The following is a 13672-nucleotide window of genomic DNA, read 5'->3' on the forward strand; positions in this document are numbered from 1 at the left end:
AAGTTTTGATTGGCAAATATCCTTCAGCAAGAGCAATTAAAGCAGGCTGTTCTTATTTTTTCACAGTTGTTGGAAAGTGACAAGTGGCAAGTGGAAACTAAGAAAGAAGTAGGCCAGCAGATTCTGTTGTCCCTTGGATTCATCTGCAGGTTAACCTTAAAAATATAAGCATTTATAAGAAGAAGAATCTCTGCACTTATAATTTTAAAAGTGCTCTTTCCTGGGAAAGTGGCTTTAAATCCCAAGCAAGTGGTTGTGGTTATGGAGGAAGATCTGGCTTCCTTTTCAGTTCCTACAGAATGGATTATCCAGGCTCCTCGTTCCTCTTCTTCTCTCCAACTAATTTATTATAACACTTAAAGTGAAGAGAAAGATGAAAAGGGTGGATTTAAATTCACCATTTGAGCTACTAATAGATGTACTTTGGAGGGAGAAGCAATAGAAAGGTATGCAGTGAGATTTCAAATTACCTGTGAAGTTCATTTATCCATTTTTTTCTGATTATGTATTATAAGGCTAACTAAAATTTCACTGAAACATAAATGTAAAAAGGTCATGGACATTATGAAGTCAAGTGACCAAGCGGGAGTTAAGACTTATGAGGTCTGGGTCCAGGTCAAAAACGAAGAATTGGAATTGTATTTCTCTTCTTGGTGCCAAGAACTTCCTGACCTGGGGGTAGAATAAGTCATGTCTCATGTCTCTGTCTACTGTTTTGAAAAGCCCAAAATATCTCATTTATGTCAAATAAAGTTTGCTACATGCTACTAATCTCACTACATAGATTTATCTAAGTTATTCCTAACTGGAATAAATATCTTTTTTCAGGCCCACAGCATATAGTTCACGGAAGCCCCCATCACATAGAAACATGACTGTACAGATGTAGGTAGCAGTCCTGGTTGCTTTTATAAACAAGAAGTTCCAAAGGGAAGAAATTTTATTTTTCATGTTTACCATTGTACTCCAGAACTTTGTACTCTACAAGGAATTTAACAAACAGTGAATAAACATTTGCTAAATGTCTAAATGAATAAGTAAATGGATAATGTGCTGCAATTTAAATTCAGAATTGAATTTTTTTTTAATGCAAGCCCAGTAACTACATTTTCCAACCAAGAATTACAGCACATGGTCTGGCAAATACAAGTATAGTTATGGGAATTGTATTTGAAATTACAACTGTCAGAGAAATTTTTATACATATGGTCATCATAATTACAGTTCTTTGAACTAAATAACGGACAAAATTTAGATTTTCATAAAAATCGTGTTTATTAGACAGAACTTTTTCATCATTCTAAAAATACTGTTAGTTAATACAAATACCCAAAGTTACCTTGACAATAAAAGATTTATCCTGAGTTTGCTCCAGGTCTGATCAAATACTGAGAAGCAGGCCTCTGTCATTCTGAAGACTGTATAAATGGCATAAGGATGCAATTTTGTGAGTATCTTAACAGTGACATCAATAAATAATATGGTCAATTATCCTTCATTTGTAGTCAATATATTACTAAATTTAAAATATTGATGGTGGCTTACCAAACCAAGTATCTTGAAATTTACCCAGGAAACTTTAGGACATAGAAATAAGCATGGGCCAATAGCCTTAGGAAAGTTGTTGGCAAAATGTCCAAGTTTATAGTCCCATCTCAACTCTCAACTCCTAATTCAGCCACTATGAGAAAGATCTTTCTGGTCTCAGGCTATCCTAAGGTGACCCTTCTACTCATTATTTAATTTAGGTAACAGCAAGATGATGAATGGCGAAGTTATGGTGTTCAGGGCTTAATTCCTAGCAAAAACGATAGCACATGGTTTTACATACTAGAGAAATTGAAATACCTAGCTGGAAAGTACCTCAAGAGCCCGGTCATGATGTAAAGCACCCCCAAGTGCAGCTTAGGGGGAAACAAGCCAGAGAAAATAGCAGTCTCCAAAAGAAAACATATTCAAATTTAGAATATTTGAAAAGAAGTGGAGTTAGTTCAAACTGATCTCCAAATGGGCCAGGGTATCTAGGAGTTAATGGCACTGCACATTTAAGTAAACCCTTAAATCTCTCTTAACTTCAATTTCCTTATCTGTAAAGGAGAAGGATAAAGCACACCGCCCTACAGATCAAAGGGTTATTAGGAATACTAAATGCGATAATGTACGTAAAAATACTTTGTACGTTTTTAAGCAATTTATTACTAAACCTACAAATGTTATTATTCACTCCTTGGTTCCTTCTGTTTCTCTAACAGCTTTGGGATCCCAGAACACAACAATGCATTTTGTGTCTGAGTTTGTCCTCCTGGGTTTCCCTGGTCAAAGGAAGATGCAGAACTTCTTCTTCTCATTAATCCTGGTGGTCTATCTCCTGACGCTGCTGGGGAATGGAGCTATTGTCTGTGCAGTGAAATGGGACAGGCGGCTTCACACGCCCATGTACATCTTCTTGGGAAATTTTGCCTTCCTAGAGATCTGGTATATTTCCTCCACTGTCCCAAATATGCTGGTCAACATCCTCTCTGAGACCAAGACCATCTCCTTCACTGGTTGCTTCATCCAATTCTATTTCTTTTTTTCACTGGGTACAACAGAGTGTTTCTTCTTGTCAGTTATGGCTTATGATCGGTACCTGGCCATCTGTCGCCCATTAAATTACCCCTCCATCATGACTGGGAAGTTCTGTGTGATGCTGGTCTGTGTTTGCTGGGTGAGTGGATTTCTCTGCTATCCAGTCCCCATTGTTCTTATCTCCCAACTTCCCTTCTGTGGACCCAACATCATTGACCATTTCGTGTGTGACCCAGGCCCATTGTTTGCACTAGCCTGCATTCATGCTCCTTTCACTGAGCTTATGCGTTACACTTTCAACTCAATCATTATCTTTGGACCCTTCCTTTCCATTTTGGGATCTTACACTCTAGTACTGAGAGCTGTGCTTCGTGTTCCCTCTGGTGCTGGTCGAACTAAAGCTTTCTCCACATGCGGGTCCCACCTCATGGTGGTGTCTCTATTCTATGGAACCCTTATGGTGATGTACGTGAGCCCAACATCAGGGAACCCAGCAGGAATGCAAAAGATAATCACTTTGGTATACTCAGCAGTGACTCTGCTCTTAAATCCCCTAATCTATAGTCTGCGAAACAAAGATATGAAAGATGCCCTAAAGAAAGTCCTGGGATTAAAAATTAACCAAAATTGAGACATCTTTGAAATAGAAGCAGAATTTGTCACTTCTGACTTTAGTTATTTATAACAACAATAGAGAATTAGTCATGTTCTGCCTCATACTTAGGTAAAGACAGACTTATTTCTCACAGTTCCTTAGCAGTTCAAGTTCAGCTCATTGATGATAAATCCTCAATAAAATATTTTAAACATGTGTGATCTCACTGAATAATTATATGGTGTTATTATATATATGTTCTGTTTCTGTGATTTATCTTTGCTGGCTTAATCTTAGCTGGTGGAAGGAATCCAGTACATATGTACCTGAAGCCTTTCAAGGGAGGGTGCAATCTTCTAAATTCAGAAAATAAATATTCTGAAAGGCAATGAATCAAGAGGCCACCAAAAAAAGCACCTAGAAGTGGACATCTTCCATTGTTTGAGGCTTTCACATCAAAAACAGAGTATGATTCAGACTTCTAGCACTTAGAGATAAAGTACAAACACTTCTTACCATTCAAAGCCCCCACTCAGTGGACTGCTCCATTCAGCCTTCTCTCCAACTGACCCACTGTCTAAGCCCTGCACTTCACAATGACCAAGCTTCTTCTTTTACCTTCTCCTAAGTGAGCATCTTTACTCATAGCGCTTCCTCCCCAAATCAATTGTGACATCCCCAGTACCACTTGTAATGTAGAATAACAATGCCCTAAACATATTTTATGCCTCTCAGAAGGCTATAGGCAAAGTCTTAGTCAGAAAAATATTCAGAGAAAATTATACTAAGAACAAATCCCATTTTTGTGCCCAAACTCCATGCTGAAACAGGAAAGCCATAAGCTGAGAGGCCAATCTACTTAAAATGAGAGTACAATCTTTCAGTTATAGCCATACTGAGAATGAAATTAGGTATACCAGGAAGATAGGCCTGCTGGTGCTAGGTGATGAAGTAATCTAGCACAGTGTTTCTCAAACGTTTCTACCACCAAAACATGTTGTCAACAGTGGTCAGAAAATCTGAAGCATCTGGGGACAGTGTCTCTTTGAAATTCAAAGTATTATTTTTAAAAATATCACAAATTATACTTTCTGGTCCATAGTACATACATACTCACTGTAATAAAAAATTATCTTCTCTGAGTACGACTGTCCCTTCAGGAAGACATTTAATTAGGGTATTTGTGTATCCCATGCCACAAAATCACATACCCTGTTTGAGAAACACAAGCTTACAGTGACCATAGAGTCCCGTTGATGGCACACATTATTTCTAATAATCCCTTTGGGCCAACTTATCAGAAATATTAATGAAATCCCCAGGCAAGAAGTAAGAAGATCCCTACAGAAAGCATGGAAACTTATAGGATCATATGAAGAGATACATAAGAATTCTCAGCAGTGGTTAAAATGACACATAAATTAAGACCAGCACATAATTTCAACACACACTGTAGGAAATAGGCCACTAGAATCTTACGGTGCAGGGGAAGTGAAACAAGCCATGCAGGAGGCTCTCACTCAGGGCTTCTACATTAAAGCAAGTGGAGGAGAGAATTTTTGCCAGCTCCCCTTTGTGACCATCATAGGTCTCGCCAGGATGTCCTAGGAAAGCTTCATGATATACAGGAGACATCTTCTCTGATGGACATTGCTGCTATTATACACTACAGGTGGGCCTATTCAACTATACATTTGTTCATTCAATATATTTAAGAGATCATCCAAGAATATTCGTTTCTCTTTCAGTTCAAGAACCAAAAAGAAAATCTTTCAGAGTATTTAGATCACTCATGTCTCTCCAAAATAAGTACAATAAATGGTGCCAAAGTCATCCACAGGTCTTTCCCTTCTCAGGAAGTGGCTGGGGCACCAGAAATTATATGACTTTTATAGATATTTTGAACAGAACAGTATGGAACTAGCTCTATCCACTAGGACTGAAACCGAAAGGAAATAGGGATTTTTGGTTTTTTACCCTCCTCTTTCAGCCCTCCTCTCTTTCTCCATTCCATTACTCATCTGCACCTTCAGAAGAGGTGGTATTAAAAAAAATTTAAGGGTAAAATCAAATTGGTCTGTATAAGGAATAAGATTCACATGGAGTTTTAATATTGAATACATTAGGAACTGCTTCTTACAATTATTTTGGAAATTATCTGTGAAATTCATTTACCATGCTTTCCCTACAGCTGACTAAGAGGTTTCCTGTGACGGTTTTTTTTTTTTATTTTAATATCAAAAAGAGTAGTCTAGAAGCTGACCCCATGACGTAGTGATTCAGTTTCACTCACTCCGCTTTGGCGGGCTGGGTTCAAGGGTTTGAATCCTGGATGCAGACCTACACAACTCATCAGCCATGCTGTGGTGGTGACCTATATAAAAATAGAGGAGTACTGGCACAGATGACAGCTCAGGGCTAATCTTTCTCAAGCAAAAAAAAGAAGAAGATTGGCAATGGATGTTAGCACAGGGCAAATCTTCCTCAGCAAAAAAAGAGAGTAGTCTATACCTCAAATACATGTACCTAAATCTTGTGCATTGTGATTTTGAGTCAAAGTCTGTGAATCTCAGTTCAAGTCATTGCTGCTATTCCAGGGGTAAGTGCATCTCTGCATCATTTTTCTTGGAAAGCCAGAGTTCCCATAGTGGGGAACCATTTTTTCATAATGTCTCACCAAAATGATCATCAATGCAAGCTAATTAGCTCTTCATAATCATCCTAGTTTTAAAAGTTAAAAAGAATTTATCCTCATCTTTCAGTTTCCTTGTCTTTTGGTTTTTTGTTCACAAGATTATAACCTGCCTTAACATAACCAGCCCAATAGAAAGGTTATATTTGCTTCCAGGTGAGTAGGTTCATAATTCACTTTATGCATTACTAATTTAGTGAGTCTGTAAAGTAGCTGCATCATTAGAAATATATTTATCTTATTTAATATGACCTCACTGAATATAAGCTTCTTTTTTCCTACTTGATTATGTTCAGTAAATACTATAAATATTTTATACATACCATTTATATTTAAAATATTTTTAAGGAAAATTCTCCTCTTAGTCAAAAAATTTAAAAGCATCTTGTTAAAAAATTTCTGCAGATTCTAATAGGTTAAAGCTATCATTGGGCTCTTTTCTCTGAGTTGTATTTGATTCTTAAAAAGACATCTTCTTTGGAGAATAAGAGCAAATTTTGGAATATGGGTAAATAATTATATTGGAAACATCTTTGATTCCCTTGCTTTCTGTTATTTTTAAAACTTGGGCTATTTCTTAAATTGATAAAGTAAAATCTTCCAAATAGTGGATTTTAAGGGAAACTTGTGGCAGCAGTAAGAAGACCTTTAGAAGAGAATCGCTTGGTGATTTTAATTTCCTTTTCCAATAGGTATCTCACATTATATTCATCCTTGATGACATATATTTTAAATGTATATGCAGCATTATAAATTGCCAGCATCATAATTGTGAATTAATCATTAGGGAGTGAATAATAGTGACGTTTCATTACTATAAACAAAGGATTAAAAAAAATTGTAAATCAGTTGTAGTGCAATATGAATGTCTTTAAATAGGAAATAGGAAAATATATAAAGGAGTTATTATCTTAACATCTTTGTTGACTTTCTTCTGGTATCCTGGGGAAAAAAAATGATAGAAAATAAATCATCCTAATGGAAATACCTCAAGAGAGAGAGAAAGAAAGGGAGAGAATCGGATTTAATGTCAAAGCTCAAAACATTCAAATTGGTAAAAAGTGTCAGATTCAAATCTATTTTAAAATAATAGCATGGGTATCCTCACATTTTGAAGTGAATAGCGCTAACTGCTATATATGAACAGCTTTCGCTGAAAAAAAATTAGATATAAGACAACGTATTTGTGCCTCTATTTCAAGAATTCTTTATATCAAATGAAGATAAAATTTAACTGATTTTGTCCACTGACAAAGTCAAGCTGCCTGGAATAGTACATTTACAAAGAACCAGGGGCAAATGGGTTATCCAGAATAGGGCAGGATATATTCAGTCTTGTTTTAGTATATTCAACACTTTTGCCTACATGAATCAAACTCCTTGTCTTAAAAAAATGTCTACATGCCTTGGAAGCAAAGTGACTTGTCATTATATATCTGTTTTCTCTCCACAGTCTGGAGACCATGAATAAGTCAAGGATATCTACTGTGACACAGTTTGTTTTGTTGGGCTTTCCTGGTCCTTGGAAAATGCAGATCATTCTTTTCTCAATGATTTTGTTGGTCTACATCTTGACTCTGACTGGGAATATGGCCATCATTTGTGCCGTGAGGTGGGAACACCGACTCCATACCCCTATGTACATGCTCCTGGCCAACTTCTCCTTTCTGGAGATCTGGTATGTGACCTGTACAGTCCCCAACATGCTGGTCAATTTTCTTTCCAAAACCAAGACCATATCATTCTCTGGTTGCTTCACACAATTCTACTTCTTCTTTTCCCTGGGCACAACAGAATGCTTCTTCCTCTGTGTCATGGCTTACGATCGGTACCTAGCCATCTGCCGTCCACTGCACTATCCCTCCATCATGACTGGGCAGCTCTGCGCCATTCTGGTGTCTCTTTGCTGGCTCCTTGGTTTCCTTGGACATTCAATTCCTATTTTATTCATTTCACAACTACCCTTTTGTGGTCCCAACATCATTGATCACTTTCTGTGTGATGTGGACCCACTCATGGCATTGTCCTGTGAACCTACACCCATTATAGAGCACGTATTCCATTCTGTGAGCTCTCTTATCATCATCCTCACCATTTTGTACATCCTTGGGTCCTATATGCTGGTGCTCAGAGCTGTGCTTCAGGTTCCTTCTTCATCTGGGCGGCAAAAGGCCTTCTGTACCTGTGGATCCCACTTAGTTGTGGTGTCTCTATTCTATGGAACCATAATGGTGATGTATGTGAGTCCCACCTCTGGCAACTCAGTTGCTATGCATAAGATCATCACACTGATATACTCTGTAGTGACACCAGTTTTAAACCCCCTCATCTACAGCCTACGCAACAGGGACATGAAATTTGCCCTCTGTCATTTCTTTTGTAGAATGAGAATGATCCAAACCTTGTGAATGGGTTTTGTAAAACCCAAGGACTCTCTTTATGCAAGTGGAAGAATAATCTTCCAACTCAAACTGACTTGGTTTTATTCAGAATCTCATGGACCTTTTCTGCAAAGCAAAATTCATCATGTATTTGATCATATTTTAATGTGGTTTTAGTTTCATAAATGTGCTTCAGTGGAAAGAGATTGCCACTGAACACATGGTAAAAATAACTCATAAAAATCTTAATATTGGAGGGTTGTCAAGATGGCAGTGTAGGCAGACTCTGAACTCATATCCTCCCACAGACACAAGCAATTTGCAACTACTCTGGGAACAATTACCCCTGAGAGAGGACTTAAAACTGGATAAAAAGAATCCCCCACAACAAGGAACAGTCCTGACTGAGATGGAAGAGGCATAAATTCCTTCTGTAGAGAAAAAAGCCACCTTCACAAGCCACAGCACTTCATGACTGGCTGAGAGCAATACTAAGATATGCAGCCTTCCCTGGAGGAGTGAGGAACCTGAGCAGGGGAGTGTCACCACTATAAGCATAAGCATTGTCTCAACTGAGATGAGTCTCACAATATCTGGTTTTGCTGGCTACTAATAACAACAGGGAATACCACCAGAAAAGCTATCCAACATAAGGGGAAAAAAGCTGGCTCTTGAAGGGCCCACACATAAATGTACCCATTTTGGAAAGCAATCTAAAATCACGAGAAACAAAGGTACATAGTCCTTTGGTGAAAAGAGACTCACCTGATAGGCTCTGGGTGCATATCAGTGAGTGGTGAGACTGCTCCAGGGACTGAGACATTGGTAGCAGCAATTATTGTGACCTAGTACAGGTGTGCTGACACAGAGGCTGGCAGAAGCCACTGGAATGCTTCCTTCGATCTGTTAGCCCAGGGTCTTCCCCACTCAACTAAAGCACCAATTTAATCCAGCTCAGCCAGGCCAGGCACTCTGCCCTAGGGACTGGCCCCACCAAAACAAGCCCTTGGCAACTTCTGTGCCTGCAGAGGCAAGGTGCCTAGAACCTCTACAGCCAGGCCAGGGAGTCTGCCTCTGCAGGGCAGGGCATGCACGAGGAGCAGGTGAAGTGTATGGGGGAGTTGGTGGAGTATGTGGAACCTCTGCAGTGGGGCAACTGGGTCTGCTTCAGGGGTAGGGATGTGTGCATGAGGCAGGAATGTGTTGATGCTGTGTGTGGCCCTATGGGTGGTGAGACTTGTCAGCTGAAGAAGTCTTGTGTTTCTCAAACAGCCACATAGGGATTGGCCCCACCTTCCAAAGCCTGAAACAATTGGGTGCTTCCCATGTCTGGGGCCAGGCCTACTCAGCTACAATCCTGAGAAAGCTGACAAGAGCCTTGAAAGCTGGAGGCCTACAGCAATTGTAAGCCCCTGAACCTAGCAATCAGCCACACTGGGGGCCTACTCACTTAACAGAAAAACTGCAACAAGAATGTGCTATTCGACCTTGCAGCCAGCTGTGCTTGGACTCCCCATGTCCAATAAAAGGATTGAAGGGTCCATAGCAGCCACATACAGTTAAGTATTACAACCAGCCAACCAGGGGGACAGCCTAGACTTCCTGGGCACCTGCAGCAAGAGCAATCCTGTCACAACAGAAGGACACAGAGAGCCCACACAGGGGTCACTCCTGGAATATTTGGAACTGGTGACAAGAGGGAAGCATACTGCCAGGCCTCATAAGGCATCTCTTACATAAGGCCACCTCTCCAAGATCAGAAGCTGACCCATGTAATACATAGATATAAGTGATGAAAGGAAAAGACCTACAGCCGAGAATACTCAAGATTATCCCAGCAAGATTATCATTCAGAAAGGAAGGAGAGAGAAAAGAGTTTCCCAGACAAGCAAAAATTAAAGGGTTTATCAACAATAAAACAGTTTTACAAGAAATGCTAAAGGGACTTATTTAATGGGAAAGAGAAAACCACAAATGGGAATAAGAAAATTATCCCAAAAAAAAAGTCATAAAATCACTGGTAAAGACAAAAATACAGTAAAGGTAGCAGATCAATCACCTATGAAGATAAAATGAATGCCAAAAGACTAAAATTACCTATTTCAATGAAAAGAGGGTAAAGAATACACACACACACACACACAAACAGGTTAGATATGATATCAAAAACATAAAACGTAGGAGGAGGGGAATAAAAAAGTAGAGCTTTTAGAAAGAGGTCAAACCAAAGAGACCATCAACTTAATAAAGATTGCTATACACATACATTAATATATATGAACTTCATGGTAATCACAAACCAGAAATCCATAATAAATACCAAACCATGCTGGGTGACATCCCACATAGAACAACTAGAATGACTTACAACTAGGATATACAACTACGTACTGGGGATCTGGGGAGAAAAAGAAAGAGAGAAAATCGGCAACAGATGTAAGTTCAGGGCCAATCTTTCTCACTGAACAAAAGAAAGAAAAAAGAAAGAGGAGAAATTACAATGGACATCTTAGAAATTCAAAAGGATTAAAAGAGAATACTATGAAAAGGTATACGCCAACAAATTGGATAATCTAGAGGAAATGGATACATTCTCAGAATCATACAACCTACCAAAATTGAATGAAGAGGAAATAGAGAATTTGAATAGACCAATCACCAGTAAGGAGATAGAAAGAGTAATCAAACACCTTCCAAAAAATAAAAGTCCAGGAGCAGATGGCTTCTCTGGTTAATTCTTTCAAACATTCATGAAGATTTAATACCTACACTTCTCAAACTCCTCCAAAAAATTGAAGAGGAGGGTAAGCTTCCTAATTCATTCTATGAAGCCAACATTACCCTGATACCAAAGCCAGACAAGGAAAACACAAAAAAAGAAAATTACAGGCCAATGTCACTGATGAACATCAATGCAAAACTCCTCAAAAAAAATACTAGCAAATCGAATATAACAATACATTAAAAAGATCATACACCATGATCAAGTGGGATTCATTCCAGGAATGCAGGGATGGTTCAACCCCCACAAATGAATCAACCTGATACACCACAGTAACAAAATGAAGCATAAAAATCACATGATCTTCTCAATAGATGCAGAGAAACCATGTGACAAGATACAGCATCCATTTATGATAAAAACTCTGAATAAAATGAGTATAAGGAAAATACCTCAACATAATAAAGGCCATATATGACAAACCCATAGCTAATATCATTCTCAATGGAGAAAAACTGAAAGCTATCCTTCTAAGAATAGGAACCAGATAAGGATGCCCACTTGCACCACTCTTATTTAACATAGTATTGGAAGTTCTAGCCAGAGCAATCAGGCAAGAAAAGAAATAAAAGAGATCCCAATTGGAAAGGAAGAAGTGAAACTGTCACTATTTGCAGATGACATGATTTTATATACAAAAAACACAAATAACCCACCGAAAACTTTTAGAAACAATAAATGAATACAGTCAAGTTGCAGGATACAAAATCAACATACAAAAATCAGTTGCATTTCTATAGACTAACAACGAAGTGGCAGAAAGAGAAATTAAGAATACAATCCCATTTACTATGGCAGCAAAAAGAATAAAATACCTAGGAATAAATTTAACCAAAGAGGTGAAAGATCTGTACGTTGAAAACTATAAAACATGATTGAAAGAAATCGAAGAAGACACAAAGAAATGGAAAGCATTCTGTGCTCCTGGATTGGAAGAATTAACATAGTTGAAATGTCCATACTTCCTAAAGCAATCTACAGATTCAATGCACTCCCAATCAAAGTTCCAACAATGTTTTTCACAGAAATAAAACAAAGAATCCTAAGATTTATATAGAACAACAAAAGACTCCGAATAGCTAAATGAACCTTGATAAAAAATAATAAAGTGGAGGTATCACACACCCTGATTTCAAAATATACTACAAAGCTATAGTAACCAAAACAGCATGGTATTGGCACCAAAACAGAAACACACACAGATAAATGGAACAGAATCAAGACCCCACAAATAAACCCACACATCTATGGACAGTTAATTTTCAACAAGGGAGCCAAGAACATACAATGGAGAAAAGAAAGTCTCTTCAATATATGGTGTTTGGAAAACTGGACAGCCACATACAAAAGAATGAAAGTAGACCATTATCTTACACCATACACAAAAACTAACTCAAAGTGGATTAAAGGCTTGAATGTAAGACATGAAACCATGAAACTTTCTAGAAGAAAACATAGGTAGTATACTCTTTGACATCGGTCTTAGCAGCACATTTTCAAGTACCATGTCTGACTGGGCAAGGGAAACAACAGAAAAAGTAAGCAAATGGGACTACATCAAACTAAAAACTTCTGTATAGCAAAGGAACCCATCAACAAAACAAAAAGACAATCTAACAATTGGGACAAGATATTTGCAGACCACATATCTGAAAGGGGTTAATATCCAAAATACATAAAGAACTCATACAACTCAACAACAAAGAAACTAACAACCCAATTAAAAAATGGGCAAAAGACATGAACAGACTTTTCTTCCAAGAAGATATACAGATGGCCAACAGGCACACATGAAAGGATGTTCAACATCATTAACTATCAGGGAAACCCAAATCAGAACTACAGTGAGCTATCACCTTACTCCCATCTGAATGGCCATAAGACAGGAAACAAGTGTTGGAGAAGATGTTGGGAAAAGGGAATTCTCATACACTGCTGGTGGGAGTGCAAAGTGGTGCAGCCACTATGGAAAACAGTATGGAGATTCCTCAAAAAATTAAGGATAGAACTACTATAAGATCCAGTTATTCTACTGCTGGGTATTTATCCAAAGAACATGAAAACGTGAATGCATAAAGATACGTGCACCCCTATGTTCACTGCAGTATTATTCACAATAGCCAAGACTTGGAAGCAACGTAGGTGGCCACATCAAGGGATGAATGGATAAAGAAGATATGGTATAGATACAGAATGGAATACTACTCAGCCTAAGAAACGATTAAATCCAGCCATTTGTGACAACAAGGATGGACCTTGAGGGTTTTATGCTAAGTGAAATTAATCAGAGGGAGAAAGTCAAATACCATATGATCTCATTTATAAGTGGAAGATAAAAACAACAACAAACAATCACATAGAGAGAGAGACTAGATTGGTGGTTACCTGAGGAGAAAATGGGGAGGGAGGAGGGCAAAAGGTGTGATTAGGCACAGGTGTGTGGTGGTGGATTGTAATTAGTCTTTGGGTAGTGAACATGATGTAATCTACACAGAAATTGAAATATAATGATGTACACCTGAAAATTGGATAATGTTATAAACCAATGTTACCACAATAAAAAATAAATTTAAAATTTTTTAAAATATTGAAAGAATAAATTAGGTAAATGTTAAAAGAAATACCTTAATATTTACCTCCAGGTAGGTTTTGAC

At 38.0% G+C, this 13672-nt stretch overlaps 2 protein-coding genes and 1 long non-coding RNA gene across 4 annotated transcripts in view; 2 read left to right on the forward strand and 1 right to left on the reverse strand.

The window, feature by feature from the left end:
* The window catches only part of LOC139077373 (uncharacterized), a 73636-nt gene that overhangs the window by 38352 nt on the left and 21612 nt on the right, over positions 1–13672 (reverse strand). The window lies entirely within an intron of this gene.
* Positions 2276–3199, forward strand: LOC103559548 (olfactory receptor 11H6). Its single transcript, XM_070615858.1, has one exon. The coding sequence runs from the start codon at positions 2276–2278 to the stop codon at positions 3197–3199; it is 924 nt and encodes a 307-aa protein (XP_070471959.1).
* Positions 7307–8263, forward strand: LOC139082797 (olfactory receptor 11H7-like). The gene has a single exon (XM_070615775.1). The coding sequence runs from the start codon at positions 7319–7321 to the stop codon at positions 8261–8263; it is 945 nt and encodes a 314-aa protein (XP_070471876.1). The 5' UTR covers positions 7307–7318.

This window comes from Equus przewalskii, chromosome 1 (assembly GCF_037783145.1).
Source record: "Equus przewalskii isolate Varuska chromosome 1, EquPr2, whole genome shotgun sequence".
Classification (NCBI taxonomy): domain Eukaryota; kingdom Metazoa; phylum Chordata; class Mammalia; order Perissodactyla; family Equidae; genus Equus; species Equus przewalskii.